Source organism: Aethalodelphis obliquidens, unplaced genomic scaffold (genome assembly GCF_003676395.1).
Source record: "Aethalodelphis obliquidens isolate GAN/ISIS:26980383/991018 unplaced genomic scaffold, ASM367639v1 scaffold8, whole genome shotgun sequence".
NCBI classification, from domain to species: Eukaryota; Metazoa; Chordata; class Mammalia; order Artiodactyla; family Delphinidae; genus Aethalodelphis; species Aethalodelphis obliquidens.
The window spans coordinates 40,762,880-40,781,858 of record NW_020837952.1 but is presented as its reverse complement, the minus strand read 5'-3'; the positions used below and the strand labels follow the sequence as shown (position 1 = coordinate 40,781,858).

Here is an 18,979-nt window from a genome sequence, read left to right as displayed (position 1 = left end):
CGAAGGGCCTATGGCTCAAATTCTAATCATATCTTTTTAAACAGCAAAAGCAATTAAAAAGGAATTTATATCCTTTATTACTTTCAAAAACCATTAAAAAGGATTTCATTTATAACTCAAACACTTTCAAAAAGCCCCTTCAATTAAAAAATTACTCCAGCGGTTCTCATAAACAAAGCTCCACAATTGGGTGCTAACCTCCAAAACCTTTCTCAACTCCAGCCCAAGCCACTTTTACCTCCTTTGCCCACATCTCTCCTCTCTTTACCCCTCAACTAGGTAGTATGACCTCTCTTCATCCTGAAAGGAATCCTTCCTCTTTTATTAGATGGAAGATAGCAATTTGACCGGGCAATTTAAGGAGTCATTTTCAAGCTGGGGTAAGGCAGAAGACACTCAATAATTCTGTACCACTACGTATATATTTATTCTTTCTGCTTATGAAATTAGTTGAAGAAAATTTTGAAACCAGACAATTTTAAAGTAAAAAGTTAAATTTTATAAGATCATGAGTGGATGTAATAATTTAAACACCCTGCTACTGATGACATTTAGATTCACTCCTGTTTTTCAATACTATAAATAAACAGTAAACACACAAATCTCTGTGGGCTTCTCTGAATATTTTCTTAGGTAAATTTATAGAAATGGAATTAACAGGACAAAAAGAATGAATATTTAAGTCTGCCAAATCATCTTCTAGAAATTAACCCATACTGTTAATAATACTGCTATTAGTAGTGATACTATCCCAGTAAAGAAAACAGTATGAACATTAGCACCAAAATAGCACAGCCAAACCACGTGCCTAGTTCATATAGAGTGAACAACGATATATGTTTCTGTTTAACAAACTGGCAAAGGTTTTTTTTTGTTGTTTTTTTTTGGCTTTTTTCTTTTTAATGGCAACGTCTACTAGCAATGGGGAGTGTGTGTGTGTGTGTGTGTGTGTGTGTGTGTGTGAGTGTGTGTATGTGTGTGTATGTGTATGGTACTTTCATATATAGTTAGTGTAAAAGATGAGGCAATCTAACCCCCAGCCATATTTCTCCATGAAAACATTTAATACCAGTTAAATACTAATAAAGAAACAAATTTTTTTATGTTAGGAAGATATTTTTTGCCTATCAAAATATCCAAGATTTGGGGAAGATTTATTTAGAAGTAGATACAAGTAAAAGATTGCCTATGGAGGCAAAACTTCCTTTAAGAAACTTCTGTGGAAATTAAAATGCTAACTTGAGAGCTATTTGCTTGGTTCCCATGTGAAAATTACTAGCATATATTTTGGAATGATAACATTTGAAATATCTGGGCAAAGGGAAAGATACCATCTCAGGGATTGAGAAAATTAGCAACTGTCATGAACAGAGTGAGACTGAAGCTATTATCCACATCTTTTAGCCAGAATAAAAATGTCATGACGACCCAAGCAAGAGGACATGATCCTCTGATCTGAACAGACTTACCATCTCGGATAGGTGAGAACATGTCACCTAAACTACTTTTTCCAGTATCATCAAAGCTGGAGAAATCCTGGGTTTTCCCACTCTCTGTTTCCTTAGATAAAATATCTGTGTTTATGCTTCGAGGCAGACCTTATAGAAATTGGATATAAAAATAAACATTTTTATTATTTCTCATAATAAATTTATCATGAGAAGCTAGGCTCTAAAAATGAATGCCTTACCTATAATATCGGTAACACTACAACTGTGGGCATCAGGAAAGAAAGCAGAATATAACAATAGCTCAGTTAAGCATCCTTTTCATGGAATGAAGGGCTCCTCAAAAGCAAATAACTTATTTGCTCATATAACACCACTTTTTAAATCTACTTTGATAGAACTTTTCTAAATAATTCATGTACTTTTCTTAACTTATTTTTGTTAGTGACTGACTCACTGTTAGGATCATCTACCAGTGATTAAAAAAAAAGTCTCTAAGGCATATAGTACAATGCCTAACATATAGCAGTTTTCAAGCAACGTTAGTTTCTTTCCCCAGCTTGCAGTGAATGGGTCTCTTTTTTCCCCTTTTTATTTTTTTCTTCACTAACAGTGGGAACCTAACACTGCTCTCAGCGTTACTGACCTTAAATGACTTCATTAACCTTGGGATAGTTTACTGAGAGGAAGGAAACCAGAATACCAAACTCATAAAGAATAGTACAGTAGACAACAATAAAGAGGCATGCAGTTTACTTCCTCTCAGTATATATTGCATGACTTTAGGGCAAGGACGTTATAATAGGAACTCTGCAGGCTCAGTAACTTCTTGCTCATTTTTGGGTCAAGGACTGAGTTCTAGAGATTCAAGAACTTTGATGAAATCTTGGCATTTGAATCGGTAGCATATTACTGTCTTACATTTTTAAAACTGTTTTATTTGCCATCTTGGTCCCAAATGAAAACTGAAAAGCCTGGGATAAAAACAAAGATTAGCTTTGTTCACAATATTCAAAAATGTCCAAGCCTGGCTAATGAAATAAACCTAATAACCTCACAAAAGTTATGACCAAACATTTGTACATCACTGTCATTGAAGGGTGTTTATACCAAGAGTGTAATCGGTTATAAAGAAGAAATTTCTCTCCCTTTTCTAGGTCCTCAACATGTTTGATGCATAACTCTAGCCTCTGGAACTTTATGAAATAGAAGCTTGGTATCATTTGAAAATAGTGCTAAAGCCTTATTTTTCTCTTCTTAAATGGCTGTTTCCTACTGAAAATGAGCACTAGCAACAAGTCTGCAGACAGCGGTTCTTTTTTTAAAATATATGTATTTTTTTTTGGCTGTGTTGGGTCTTCAAGGCTGTGCGCGGGCTTTCTCTAGTTGTGGCGAGTGGGGGCTACTCTTCGTTGCGGTGCGCAGGCTGCTCGTTGCAGTGGCTTCTCTTGTTGCGGAGCATGGTCTCTAGGCGCACAGGCTTTAGTAGTTGTGGCATGCAGGCTCAGTAGTTGTGGCTCGCAGGCTCTAGAGCGCAGGCTCAGTAGCTGTGGCACGCCAGCTTAGTTGCTTCGTGACATGTGGGATCTTCCCGAACCAAGGATGGAACCCATGTCCCCTGCATTGGCAGGCAGATTCTTAACCATGGCACCATCAGGGAAGTACCTGCAGAGGTTCTTTTCAATAACTAAATTAGGACACCTTCAGTAGAAACCATACGAACTTATTTCAAATTTTAAATTTATTTTACACCATGCTTAAAGTAATAGCAATAAGGATGATCATAACGACAATATTAGCAACACTATAATTTATTGAGTGCCTACATGTGCTATGCCCTTTTGATACATTTTCTCCGATTTTCACAATAACCTCAAATGTTAAATATTATCTATGGAAGAGAAAAATGAGAAAAAAGCATGGTTAAGAAAACTGCCTACTAATAAGAACCTGCTGTATAGCACAGGGAACTCCACTTCGCTGTACAGCAGAAACTAGCACAACATTGTAAAACAACTATACCCCAATAAAAAATATATATATAAAAAAGAAAACTGCCTAAAGTCATCCAGGCAGGAAAGTGATAGATCTGAGACTGAAGTCTAACATACTCTCAATGTTTCACAGGGGGAAAAATGTACATGTGTGTGAGTTGAGAGAGAGAAAATGATGCAGCAAATGTGGTAAAATTTATAAAATGGTGAACCTGCTCAAGGATATACTAGAACTCAAGAGTTCTTTGTATTATTACTGAAACTTTTCTGTAAGTTTGCAATTATTTCCAAATAAAATCAATAAACCGAAATTTCTCCTTGTGGGTGCACAGTAAGCACGCATTTTGCCAGAAACTGCTAATCAGCCAAGAATTATCATTAACTGGTGGCCCTGCAGACCCAAGTCTTCCACATCTAATTAATGCTGCCATTGTTACACATAAACTTCCTTATTAAAAACTAAATGACAGACACTGAGACTTCAGAAAGTTTACAATAAATGAGAGAATCTTTATTTTAATTTTTGAAAATTATGAATAAAATAAATAGTAATTTTTTAAACTAACACCAATTTTCATAACATAGTTAATTCAACATCTTGGCAAACATTATTTCTTCTTTTAAACAGATAGCAATAGTATTAGTTTCTAGGAGTTCTTAAATAAGGACCTTATTATTTTTCTACATAATATATAATGATTTTTATGTAAGGATGATATAGATATTCAAAGATAATTTATAGTGAATATACTTATTATATTTTTAAAAAAATTCTACACTACCAAGACTAACAAATTAAAGTTTTGCTTATACTTGGGAATAGTAAACTCATATTGAAAAAGCACCAACAAATATTTGTGCTCAATTTAAGTACTTGTCCTGAAAATTCAAAAAGACATGAGTACATTCATTTCTGGTAAGAATACTTTAGAGACATACTGGTATATCATGTAGACTTTTAAAAATATGTTGAAAGTGACAGTATAGCATAACTTCTTAAAATAAAAACAAAAAGGCTTTCAGGAATTTAGGGAATTACGATCTTTATTGTAGGCAAAGAATATCTTCTACAGTAAGTATGGGGAAGCTTATCACCATATTATACCTTCACAAAGTCTAAATGAACTCTTCTTTAAGAACTGTTTCATCAATACGATTATCAGAGTAGAAGAAATTCCTTAAAAATTTCAACATTTTCATTTATTTTTATTTAACAAATGACTAATTTACGGCTTAATATGTGCCAGGTACTATTCAGTACTTAAATATATTCATTTCATCACCTGACTTACTTTCCAGTCTGAAAATTGAAGTATAGGGGCCATTAATAGCTTTTTCTTTTAAACTGAGATCAAATCATAATGAAAGCATCAAAGTTTCATATTATCTACTGATTAATCTAAAAGCACAATGAAAAGTCATCTAGTCTGTAGCGGTACTTCTGAGAGGGCATTATTCTGTTTTTAAAATATCTTACAACGGAAGTTCAGCTAAACAGAGTAAGTGAAGTACCTTTCATTAACCTTTTAAACATTTATAGCTAAAGTTAAATTTTTCACTTTTTCAATTTTCACTATCTACTAATAATTTTACCTAAATACTCAAGTGAATTTAAGTTCTAGGTTCTTAAAGAAAGTGATAATGATATCCATTTGGGGAGGAGACAGGATGGGAACTCCAAATACTATATATAAACAACATTTACCTGCTTTGTCTTGAAGAGCAACTGTTCCTTTCCCCACAACTGCTGTCGTGGCCTGTGGCAGAACTGTGGCAATGGAAGTGGTAGCTGCTTCTCTGACAACTCCAGAATTCTGGACTCCTCCACTAGCAGTGCTCACGTTAACAGTACGTTTGTTCACAGCTGTGGGCTTATTTGAACAGCCTTTATTTAAACCTGACTGAAACGGAAGGGAATATTTAAAAGATCAGGTTTCTAATGCTCCACACGAGACATTAATATTTCATAAATTCCCTATTAGTTTAAAAAATATTGTTTTTCCCTTAGAAATCTTAAGCTTGCTGGTGGATGTGAGAGTTTCCCTCTGAACCATAAAAACCTTTTAATATTTTTGAAGAGAGAGAAATGTGAAAAGCGCAAAAAAAGTTTTAAAAGTAAGTATCAAATGGATTTGTACTAAAATTATTTACAATGCTTTGATATAAAAATTATTATGAAGCAAAACTACACTGTGTTTAATTGACAACATATGATTTCTATATTCTGAACTAGATTTATTTAGTAAAATCAAAAATGCTGAAAACAAAGAAAATATCTTACCTTAGAAAGGACAGTGGAGTACTGAAATGCTATACATTGCACAGATGTCTTATGTGCACTGATGGTTTTAACTGGTGATTTCAACATCCTTAAATCATATTGATATATTTTCCCACGGGAAGCTCCAATAGCCAAAGTGGCTCCATCAGGCATGAAATCTACTGCAGTTAGAGGAGCGTCAGCCACTAAAGTTTTCACTAGCCTTTGGAAAGGAGAGCAAAGTATATGTAGATATGTGAATGTATATATATAAGCTTATACGACATATAAACAACTGTAAACCAAAACCAAAGTTACTTAGATTTCGGCACAGTTACTTGGAATACCCATCTCAAATGTTTGTTTAAAGCAGAAATGCAGAATTAGACCTGGAGACATTTCTACTACAATGGCATGTAAAGGAACTGCTAAGCACTCCATCCTATTTTTCTATTCACTTCCAATAGATACAATACATTCTACATCTTCTAGAAACAGGACCTATTTCTTTGAGTAATTATTATTTTGGCAGTGAACGTGATAGAATTCCTGCATGTTACTCCACAAATAAGGGCTCTATAGCCTCAGGGTTAAGGAGGCTCCAAGTATCCCCTTTCCATTTAGTGACCTGCTTAGGCCTCAAGAGGATTATGACCTTTGACAAGGAAGCAGCTGCTACTTTGCTCTTGGTTATGCATCTCTTGACCCAAAAGCTAAAAGGATTCATGAGGTTTAATCCCCCCAGAAGCTAATACAGAAGTATGGATACTGATCTGCTGAAGCTGAACTCCTTGCTGGAGTGTCAGGTATACGAGAGGAATGGTTTACTGTTAGGGTTCTCAGTAAATTAGTTCAAAAAAGAAAAGAATTAAAAAAAAAAAAAAAGAAGAGTAAAATAAGTAACAGTAAACTTTAAAAAGGGGCTCACAGTAGGTCCTTCCCTAGCAGTAATATTATAATAATGCCACTTCCTTTCACATGATCATTAGATATTGTTAGGTGTCTTGAATACACCTCTTGCAGTCTTGCAGGTTTTTTTTGTTTTTTAAGCTAACCAAGCACACTTATAACTGTAAGAAGAACAAGAAGGCATAACAGACCTAGATACTTAGAGAATTATGTACCCTTTAGCTCTATATCAGTGGTTCTCAACTGGGGGTAATTTTACTACTTTTAATTTGGGGAGTACTACTGACATCTAGTAAGTAGAGGCCAGGGATGCTGCTGAATATCCTACAATGCTCAGGACAGCTCCCCACAACCAAGAATTATCCAGCCCAAAATGTCAACAGTTTAGAAACCCTGCTCTAGGTAATGAATTAATTTTAAAGCAAATTAATCATATTGCTTTAAAAATACACAAATTTAGTTGTATTCTGCAAAAGAGTAATATGCATGCATGCTAAAATAAAGATGTGAAATCATTAACATGCTACCCCTCAACACTCATCATCCAGAAGTACTCTAAAGCAGGGGTTCCCAACCCCCAGGCCACGGATGGGTTCGGGTCCGCGGCCCGCGCTGCACACAGTAGGAAGTGAGCGGACTGAGGGCGAGCGAGCAAAGCTTCATCTGCTGCTCTGCACTCGCATTACGGCCTAAGCCATCCCCCCACCCCACCCCGTCCACAAAACCGGTCCCTGGTGCCAAGAAGGTTGGGGACTGCTGCTCTAAAGAACACCCACATCTCATCTAGTTTTTTCTGCATGGGAAAAAAAAGAAAATTCTACCTTATTAGATAACAAATACACAAACTTTACATCTTCTAACATTAATCAGAGGTCTATACAAATCACAAATATGGCGGCTAATGAAAGAATTATTTGTTACTAAATTAAGAAATGAGCACGTTATACTTACTTCTTACTTGAAGTGTCATAGAGAATGATTCTTTTATCCAAGCCTATAGTTACAAATAGCAATTCATTGACAGGAGAAAAACAGATGCCTGAACCTGGAGCTTTATGTGTACTGTCAAAGTTATGGTATGGACTCTGACTATTCACATCCCAGAGAGTTACTATTCCATTATCCGAAACACTGCCCAGTAGCGACTTCTTAAACAAGGAATACTTCAAGTGCCGAACAGACTATGAAAATAAAAATAAATTTTACGGAATTGTAAGCATACATAAGAACATTTTATATAAAGTATAAATATGGCCAACCACATTATTCACAAGGGATTTAGAACTTCTCTGGTTGATCGCATAACAGGTTTCAATCGTGACAACCATAAAATCATTTAGTGGGCTATAAGATGACCCTAAGACATCTTAATTCTAGTAACTGAATATTTGTCATGATTTTATTATGTTGGAGTAGAGTTACCTCAGTCACCTCTTTTTCAGAAGAAAAATACAATATATTGAGGTAAACTACATTAATTCATCAGGATTAGAACATTCCACCTAAATAAAAGGCCCAGTCACAGTCAAATCATGAATAAGTATAAGGGAACGCTGGTAGAGAATAAGCAATAATATTTTGCATTTGTTTTCAGTATATATTTTTGATATCTGGATATGCTTGAAACTGATGTGCTGGCAATTCAACACTTGAAGCACAATAAAAAATTAACTAAAACAGAAAGGGGAATTGGCAACACTCTAGACTGGGGATGGACTATATACCCATTCTTTCAAAAGCTTTGGCCTGAGGGCAACGCTCCCTTTCTCTAAAACACTCATCTCTAGAGGCAGTGGAGACATTCTTTCTAGTTTCTGCTGGACAAGAATATACAAAGATCCAGTTTGAGTAAACAGGTCTTAGATTAAAACTGGATGAATTTTATCTACTTTTACTAAAATGTTGCTTTCAAACTTGACTGATATTATCATTTATCGTGCTGAGAATTAAGTATTTTACATTTAAGCTATTTTCCCCCCACACAGAAATAGCAATGTAAGTATAGAAATGAATATTAAGTAGAATCCACAAGAGTGGGAAACTAGCTATAAGACACCTTCAAACAGTTTAGTTATAGTCCGGAGTCAAGCAATGAATCATGTTCTAGATGGCAGGTATCAACTACACATATAGGTCCCAGATAAAACTGCCACAGAACAAAAGTCAAACCTGAGGGCTTTTTGTTTGTTCTATCTAATCTATCACACTCCAAAAAAGATTTAAAACCACCAGCTTTTATATATTAAAAAACTCATATTCTACTTCTAAGATGTTTCAAAATAGTAAGTATTAGCCCTCAACAACAAAAAAATATTTAGGAATAACATAACACAAATTCTGTCTAAGGAAACGAGTATTTGTAACCCGACACCTCAGGCAAGATAATCACTACGGTCAACCATGAAATTGGGCTCCTCATTTTCATATGGCTAAAGTACAAACAAAATTTTGGTTTATATTTTCCATTTTTGTTGAGGAAAAGCATATTCATTTGAATAGACAAATCTTTCCTCTGGTCTACACTCAAGAAAAAATAAACTACATGGACCTTGACTATATAAAAGATATAGAGAGCCTTAGTGAATTATAATGTTTGCAGAGTCATATACCAACCTACCTAAACATAAGCAAAATATTAATTTGTAAAAGACTTCTGTAGCATTTTAAGAGTTCATATAGTTATAGCCCTTCACATAATCTAAATTTGGATAAAATGCACAAGCAGAACATTAAAAACAAAACATCACCATAAAATCATAGACCTTCTAGATACTCAAAGTTCATAAAGTTCAACCTCTTAGGCACAGTAGTAATTTGCTAAAACATCCTTAAAATACGGGCCATCCAGAATCTGCTTGAATACAGCAGGGAACAAGGAGCTTACTGTTTTATATACAGTAGTCCCTACCTTGTCCACAACTTCACTTTCCATGGTTTCAGGTACGTACCGTGGTCAACCACAGTCCAAAAATATTAAATGGAAAATTCCAGCAATAAACAATTCAAAAATATTAAATTGAGCACTAAGTAGCATGATGAAATCTCACTCCAGTACGCCAGGATACCCTTTGTCCAGGGTATCCTGCCCATTAGTCACTTAGTAGGCATCTCAGCTGTCAAATCAACTATCAAGGTATTGCAGTGCTTGTGTTCAAGTAACCTTAATAATGGCTCCAAAGTGCAACACTAATGATATTGGCAATTCAGATATGCCAAAGAGAAGCTGGGTGCAGTGCTTCCGTTAAGTGAAAAGGTAAAAGTTCTCAACTTAATCATAATAAGAAAAGAAAAAAAACTATGGTAAGAATGAATCTTCTAACCGTGAAATTATGAGGAAGGATAAAGAAATTAATGCTAGTTTTGCTGCACACCTCAAACTGTGAGTTATAGCCACAGTGTGTGATAAATGCTTAGTTAGGATGGAAATGGCGTTAAATTTGTACAGTAAGATATTTTGAGAGAGAGACCGCATTCACTAAACTTTTATTACAGTATATTGTTATAATTGTTCTATTTTATTATTGTTGTTAATCTCTTACTGTGCCTAATTTATAAATTAAATTTTATTATAGGTATGCATGTGTAGAAAAGCACATAGTATATACAGGGTTCGGTACTAACTGCAGTTTCAGGCATGCACTGGGGGTCTTGGAACGCACCGCCCACAGATAAGGAGGGACCACTGTAAAACTTAATAAATAATTTAAAATGAATTTAAGTCAAAACCTAAATTCCATACATTGCCTCAAATTCTGTGGACCTATATGGCAACTCATTTAGAAAAGAAAAACAAGACTAAAGATAACCATAAATCTTCCTCTCAGATGAACCTGCGTTTCAAGTAGAGCGAAACTCTGTATGACTTGGGTAAAAACTTCTTAAACTCTCCAAGCCTCAGTGTTCTCGTGAACAACACAGAAAACACTTTTGTTTGCCTGTCAAGGTTACTTTAAGGATTAAATAGCATTTCTGCAAAAAGCCAGGTACATAGTAGGTGTTGCTACTATTCTCACAGGTTCATGACTCACACATTCATTCATGTACCATACATTTGAGCATCTTTTACATATAAGTTTTTAAAAGACCCTTAAGTAGCCACACTGGTTTCTGTCAATAACTCACCTCTAACTCTTTGATAACAGACCTTCATTTCTGAGCCTTCTACATCTATTAAATCATCATCTATTTAGAATATCAAGAGAATATCTAATGATCCTGGATAAATGAAATGTTTATCTAAATTATATTTAAAATAAGTATTAACTCATTTTAGTATCAACAGCATTTGTTAAGTCCCTATCTTGTTCCATATTCAAGATATTTCTAGGAAAAATAACAGCCAGCCTATAGGTCATAATTTGCTGACCCCTGCTATAAATATTTGGAAATGTTTCTTTAAAAAAAAATCACAAAAAGGAAAAGAAAAACCATCCATAATCCTACCACCTAGAGAAAAACTGGTTAATAATTTGGAGGATATCCTTTAAGTATTTTTCTGTGTATATGTATGTTTGCGTTTGAGTAAAGTACCAACAGCAAACTTGGGACCATACTTTATTATTATAAAGTTAGCTGTGTTATTAATATCTTCTACTACATGATTTTAATAGCTGGATAATATATGAATGTACGAGTATATCAATTTATCTAAATAATCTAATGATGGACACTTAGGCTATTTCCAATTTCCAAGTACCCTGACTACTATTATTTTTAAAAATTGCTACTTTATAAAAGAATTTGTATTTTATTGTTGTTCACGCTTTAAAGGTTCTCGGTTGAAAAATGCTAAGTGACCATTTGTCGTCCTTCTTTTGTGAACTGCCCATTAATCTATTTTGCTTATTTTCTATTGGGCTATTAAGATTTTTAAAATACTAATTTGCAATTGATCTTAATATAATAAGGACATTAATGCTCTCATAGACATAAATATTTTCCCCATTTTCTTTTCAACTTTGTTGATTTTTATCATCTTGCTTTTTGTCAGATTTTAGATTTTTATGTACTTAAATACATCAAACTTGCCCCATGACTTATGACGTTGTTCCTACACTTAGAAAAGCCTCCCCTTCACAGAGATAGGAATGTACATTCACATTCTTATAGCTTTATAGTCTCTGATACATATATGACTATATATATATATGCATGTACATATACAAACATACATACATATACACACTCGTAAATATACAGTATCCGTTCAACTCCATTCCTCCCTCTTCTTCATTCCCAGTGTCTTATTTCAAGCACCAATCATCTGTCACCTGAGATACTGCCCATTTCCATTCTCAATGGCTTGCTATCCATCCTTCACACTACTGCAGCAATAACCTCTTCAAAACTGGATATCTGAACATAATTCTGTCTTGCTTAAAGTCCTTGTAACGGGAGAGCTCTGAGAAGACAGAGGTTATGATGGTGGCAGAGTTTTTTAATCTCCCTGAATCCCCCCATTTTTGTGTGTATGTGTGCACAAGCAGGCCTGAGACTGCTTATCTTTAGAAAGTCCTGCTTTCAAGACTGGCCCTTGGCTGGAGTCTTGGAACTTGGATTTTTGGAGGGTTCCCACCACCCTAGCTGAAGAGAGTGGCTCACCGACTGATAAGAGTGGCTCACTGTGCCTAAACTGTTTGTGCAAAAGATATGGTTTATGGCTGAACCATGGCTGAACACCTGCTTTCCTTAGTAGAGTTTGGAATTTCGGTACATGCTAGGTAGAGGGTGCCTAGGTAACCAACCTCCAACAAAGTCCCTGGCCAGTGAGTCTCTAACAAGCTTCCCTGTAGACAATGTTCCATACATGTTGTCACAATTTGATGGGGAAATTAAGCACATCCTCTCCACTGAGATAACACTCTTGGAAGCTTATACTTGGCTTCCTTGGGACTTCACCCAATGCACCTTTTTCCCTTTGCTGATTTTGCTTTGTATCCTTTCACTGTAATAAATCATAGCCATGTGTATGACTACATGTTGAGTCCTGTGAGTCCTCCTAGTGAAACATCAAACCTGGTCTTGGGGAATCCCAGCACAGACAGTGAGTAGAAGTATGTGAGTGTGTGCGTTATGTGTGTGTGTGTTTTACAGATAGATAGCAAACCAAATAGCAGAACTAAAACCCCATGAAAACATTTACAACAAAACTAGACTATCAGGTATCCCCATGAGCCCCAAAATACACACTAGTAAGTCAAACATTTAACAGCCATAGTCCTTCATAGTATTAGTATCTGTGCAAGAGGAAGCAGAAGGAAATTACAGGGACTGAGACAGATCTGAGAACAGGAAAAGCCCCAAAGAGCCGAAAGGTTTTCACAGGAAAGCATGGTGACCAATTGACAACATCAGCTAGACCAGGAATATCCAATGCATTAGTGGTTCTATGCAAGAGGTTTGCAGAAAGGTCTGAAGGGCTAGAGCAGTTTAGCTCCAATGAACTCCCAAAACTGTCCAGCCAAGGTATCTCCTTCCCAGGTCAGGGCACCATACTGAGAAGACACTACTAAGAGCGGAAACAAACTGAATGGGATGGAGTCAATATAGTTGAAGGAAAGTGAAAATTCACATACAAGTACAGGAGTAGCACAAAGCCAAGCAACCTCAGAAAAGTTAGAAAAGATGCCCTCTAAACTCCATCTCTGTCTAGGAGTTCAGGGAAACTGACTTCACAGATAAATCCCATACAAAGTTACTATGAGAACAAAGAGAATAAGAAGAAAGACATTCTCAACAGATGACCAGAAAGACAATAAAATGATACAAGACCTTAAAAAACAACATAAATCAGAATTAGAAAACTCAGAAATGAGATGTCAGAACTTGGAAAACAATTAGCAATTTTAATCCTTTTAAAAATGCAGGCTACATTATGTAGCCTTCATTAAAGGTAAAAGGAATACAGAATGAATAAATTCAACAAATAATACCATAAAGATAGGTCAAAAGGAAAGACCTTTTAAAAGTCAAAAATAAGGAAAAAGTTAAAAATGATTTGAGAGACAGTAGTAAATCACTGAAGATAAGAAGATCCAACAAGGAAAAAAACAGAGATAAAGAAAATATCAAATACTAAAAACTATAATTCAAGAAAACTTCCTGAAAGAAGAAAAGATTTGAAACTACATGTTAATTGAGCATACCATGTACCTATGAATAACAATACAGAATGACCAACACCAAGACATAGTCTAGTAAAATTACTGAATTTTAAAGGAAAAAAAAATCTTTTGGACATACAGGGAAAAAGAACAAGTGACTTATAAGAAAAAAATACTTAAATTATCATCAGACATTTGAGACCAAAAATGATAGAGTAACACACTTGAACTCCTCAAGGAAAGAAAATGTGAGCCTGCTGCTACTGAGTTATGTTGAAAGAGAATTTGTAATCTCAAAGAAAAAGTCAAAGCAGAAAACATACACTTATGGAAACAATATTAACATATGTTACTCGTGATTATAAAAATTTGGAAAACACCTAAAGTATAGAAATGTTTAAATATGCTGTGGCATTTGAACAATGGAATATTATGTAGCCATTAAAAATTATAGTTATGAAGACTAGCAATATGAGAATACCTGGGACAGAACACTAATAAGAAAAAGCAGAAGACAAGATTGGACCAACAGAATGATTATAACTTTATGGACGGAAGACAGAGCTATACAGAGAAACTGCAAGAAAACATTCTTCAAATCACTTCCTATTAAAATGTAGAAGAGAAGAACAAAAGGAAAAATTATACTTTAAGAATATATAAACATATGGAAGTTTATTTTATGCCAACATGTCAATCATAAAACTGCTCAAAAACATAATATAAACGCTAGAAAAGTATACAAATACTAAAGAAATATATAAAGAGAATCAAGAACATATTATACCATAGTATACAACTGTATACCAACATTCCCATATAACATAAAGGAAACCACTATTCTTGATATAAAGCTTTGTAGTCAGTCAAACTATTTGAGCGCCAAAGTTCAGGTGTAAACAAAACCAGTCAACCAAGTTAACTAAACTGGAATTAAATTCATTCTTGATAAAATAATTATTTTTAAAATGTAATTAATAATTATTTACCAGATCTCCATACTCATAAGGCTTATTAATACTTACAAAAGCTATATCTAAAATGTCAAAAATTTAACTGAAGAAAATGGACTTATTTAACATATACTGAAAAATGCTATATTTAAAATCTCACAGACATTGCATTTAAAAATCACTTTTAAATCTAAGAAATCAATAAAATAGATCCACTTTTTAACTGCTTTCAAAAAGGGTGCAGTCTGAGAAAGGCAACACAGGTTAACCTATTTGTGAGCCTAAGCTGCTGAACTTGCCAAATAGCGACTTGCAATTAAATGCTAAGGAGTCTGTCAGCCCTGGCAGCTCTGCAGAAGCAGTAAGGCTCTTTCTCCCCTGCAGACAGACACTGCGATCCACAAAAAACTAACAGCTTCAATTCAGCTCAGACATTTCAAAGTAAGATTCTCAATATATTCAGGCAATCTCATTTCCAATATGAAATTCAGTATAATGCAGATTCAGTGAGACTCCATGGTTTTGTAACTTTTGCTAAGAAATCAATTTGATGATTTTTAAAGATTTCAAATTCTTGATTGTTCACAGAAACAAAAATAGAAAATTTTAATTTAATCATTATATGTGCCCTACCTACTATTTTTCTCAAAAACCCAAACCCTATAGTAAAACTGTCAGTGTAGAAAATGGGCTGGGTGACAGTGTATTGGAATTGAATTATGTCAATTTTTAGACAGACTTGAAATTTTTATGAACATTGTTTAAATTTAAAAAATGAATATTTAATATACTTGAAATCATAAATGAATTGTGAGGAATCTTAATAAAAAAAAACCTCCACAGATTTCAATTATGCTGCCTGTAAAATGGAAACGTAAGTATACAAAATCATAACTGTGACTTTCTTCACTAAGAAAACTGAGACTGCATACTTACATACAAAGAGGCCAAGTGGTATTTCCTAACCCATGGCACTCTGCTTTAATGCTGTAGAGAAAAATGAAATAATATAATACACGAAAAATATATAAACATTTGTTCCAGGAAAAGGGAAAAAAACCAACACACTCCAGTTCGATTTCTTCACCTTCTTTAATGCTCTTCTTATTCTAAGTTGCTCTAAAACACAAAATATGATTACTGAGGTCAAGTTACAACTGGTTAATTAGCAGGGGTTTGGAGGGAACACATTAAACCTAAAGATGTTCAAACCAGTTTGCAGAAGTAAATCACAAAAGCTATTTTAGTAAATTAATATGATTATTCATTAAAAGTTCACACTAAAGTTCCCTAATCTCCACATGTTAGGAACTATGTTAGCATCTCATCTAGACCAAAAAAAAACAAAAAACAAAAAACACCAAAACCAAACAAAACCCTGTTGAAAGTATATTTTCATTCTCACTTGACAGTTAAGGAAAAGGAGGCTTGAGAGTTAAGTCACTTGCCCAGGCTCACACAGCTAGCTCTCCAAATAAATGTGGGATTTACAATGTAGAGCTATACCAAAAAAGCTTATAGAGATGCCAACTGCCCAAACAAGAGGCACCAAGAATGCGAAAATCTAGGTTCTGGTTCATCTGACCTTGCACAAGAGATAAGCTTTGAGCATTACTGTTTTCCTAAACTAGAAGATATATTCAGTTTTGCCATGCAAAGTAATCAATGAAAAAAATCCTTTGAAAATCAACAATACAGCAACCTGTCACCTAGAATTTAAAAAAATTTTCTTCATGGGAAGAAGAGATAAGAATAAATAAATGTTGGACTCTTGCACAAAGTGACAAGAGAATACTGCAAAGTTTCCAGAAGTTTGGATCCTCAAATCCTTATACATTCAGCTGTCTCTGAGCTAGAAAGAGACTCAAAAGGAAACAATGCTACCACTCTTCAAGAGTCGACCTTCAGATCAGTCAGTTAAGAATCTTGTGGTCAGAAAGTCCTGGAATCTCAGTTTTCTCACTTGTAAAATGAGAATAACCTATACCTCACAAGTGAGTAGCAAAGAATAAATGAGAAAATGTAATATAAAGCAATGATCACTATACTTGAAACACAATAAATGGTAGTAAGAATTCTACAAGGTGATATAACCTCTGCCTGAATGCTCTCTGAACCCTCTCACCACCTACACTCACCCCAGTGGCAATCGGATGGACTTTGTAATAAATAATGTTGGCATAACTATATACCTGTATAGAAAGATGAACCCCATCTCACACCATATACAAAAATTAATTTGAAATGGAGCATAACAGACATAAATTTAAGAATTTCTGTTCATTTTTTTTTAAAGGCATTAAGAGAGTGGAAAGGCAAGCCGTAGGCTAAAGGAAGATATATGCAACGTGTATATCCAAAAGATGACTCCATCTGGAATACAGAATAAACTATAAATCAATCAGAAAAACAGAAATAACCCCAAACAAAAAGGATAAACAGACTTGAACAGTGACCTCACAGTATATAAAAGTGTGCCAACTCATTCAACACAGAAAAATGCAAATTAAAACCACAATGAGATACAACTACACAACCATCAAAGTGGTTAAAATTAATTAGACAATATTTGGTATAAGCAAAAACGTGGAGCAACTGGATCTCACATACATTGCTGGGAGAAGTAGACAATGGCACAAGCACTTTAAAACCTTTCTGGCAATTTTTAATAAAGTAAAAATTGATGCCTACCCTAAGACCCAGCAATTTCACTCCTGAGTATTTACTCAAGAGAAATGAAAACATATATCCATAAAAAGACTTATATAAGAATATTTATAGTAGCTTTCTCACAGTTTCTCTACAAACTGGAAACAGTTTGTAGAGTTCTCTACAAACTGGAAACAGTTCATGTGTCCATCAACTGTAGAATGGATAAATAAATTGTGGCACATCCATATAATGGAATACTACACAGTAGTAAAACAGTATGAACTACTATTATTCCATGCAACAAAGCAAACATAATGAAGACTAAGAGAAACCAGACACATATAATTCTTTTAAGAAATATGAGGCAATGACTGGAAAGGATTAAGATTCTGTATCTTGATTCTGGTAGTATGTAGTTACACAGGTGTATGTATGTATAAAAATTCATCAAGCTGTGTATTTAAGATATATGTACTTTATTATATGTAAGTTATCTCAATTTTTAAAACTTTAAGATTTTACACACAATAAGGCCAAGAGCAGTAACCAAACCTAATGTTTTCACGACTATTCCTTCATCTTTTGTTTTAATAAGAAAACCCTCTAGCAAAATACAATAAAAACTGAAATCTAAGAATATACATGGTAGTATATGACCTAATATTTATGTTACTGAAAAGTCAACCCAGAATTTATAAATCTAAATTTAGCATGCTTCTAATATACCAAAGAAGTGAGGAGGAGAAAGAGGAAAAGAAGAGGAAGAAGAAAGAGAAAAAGAAGAAGAGGAAGAGGAAGGGGAAAAGAAGAAGGAGGAGGAGAAGATTACTCTATTTCTTTAAAAAGCAAGGCATCTGAACACTAGATACGATTTTTTTCCAATAGTTCCAACTTCTGTGGGCTTAGGTTTTATGTCTCCATTATCATAATAACCAAAAAAATTACAAAAACAAAATATTATTTCCTATTTTTATGACAATATTAATACATTCTCTGTGGCAAATCACTTATCCTCAACCATAAAATGCAGAAAGTGAGATTACCTCTAAAGTCTTTTCTCAGTTCAAGGTTTCTATGATTCTAATATTCAACTAATCAAAAAATTCTGAGTTCCCTAAATGCCTTCCAAAATAAAAGCCAAAGTTTGGTCTGGCATTCAAAGTCCCACTTCAACACTATGTTCCTGCTTACCTTTCTAATCTTTTTCTCACATTAGCCCTATATAAAACCCATACGCTTTCCTTTCTCCTTGTTTTTCTTCATATGATTTCCTCCATATAAAATATCCCTCTCCCAAAGTTCTTTATTAGCCTATTAAGATCTTTGTTATCTTTAAATGTATTCATATACTCATATATTTATTGAGGATCTTTTCCATATAAGGCACAAAGTTAGACAATGGCTGAGTACAAAGAAACAAGACACAGTTCCAACTATAATGTGGACATGTAAAGAGCTAACCCTAATACAAGCTAGAATCAAATAACTGCCAGAGGCCAGTTAATATACTAGTAAAACAAAACAAAACAAAATCAGTTATAAGCCTTAGACCCAGATGAAATCCTCCCTCCTTCAACTTTCTCTATTTTATTCCCAATCAGACAGTCTTCTCTGTTCTGGATCACCATGAGACTGTTTTTCATCAATCTTCCATAAAATC

General features: G+C 34.4%; 1 protein-coding gene across 1 annotated transcript in view; it reads right to left on the bottom strand.

Moving 5' to 3' along the window:
- Window positions 1-18,979, bottom strand: part of NEDD1 (NEDD1 gamma-tubulin ring complex targeting factor) — a 45,464-nt gene that overhangs the window by 13,009 nt on the left and 13,476 nt on the right. The window contains exons 6-9 of the mRNA XM_027107251.1: window positions 7,563-7,792; window positions 5,724-5,925; window positions 5,148-5,343; window positions 1,470-1,598 (exon numbers count right to left, since the gene is read on the bottom strand). Of these exons, the coding sequence (XP_026963052.1) occupies window positions 1,470-1,598; window positions 5,148-5,343; window positions 5,724-5,925; window positions 7,563-7,792 (757 nt within the window). The remainder of the gene's footprint in view (window positions 1-1,469; window positions 1,599-5,147; window positions 5,344-5,723; window positions 5,926-7,562; window positions 7,793-18,979) is intronic.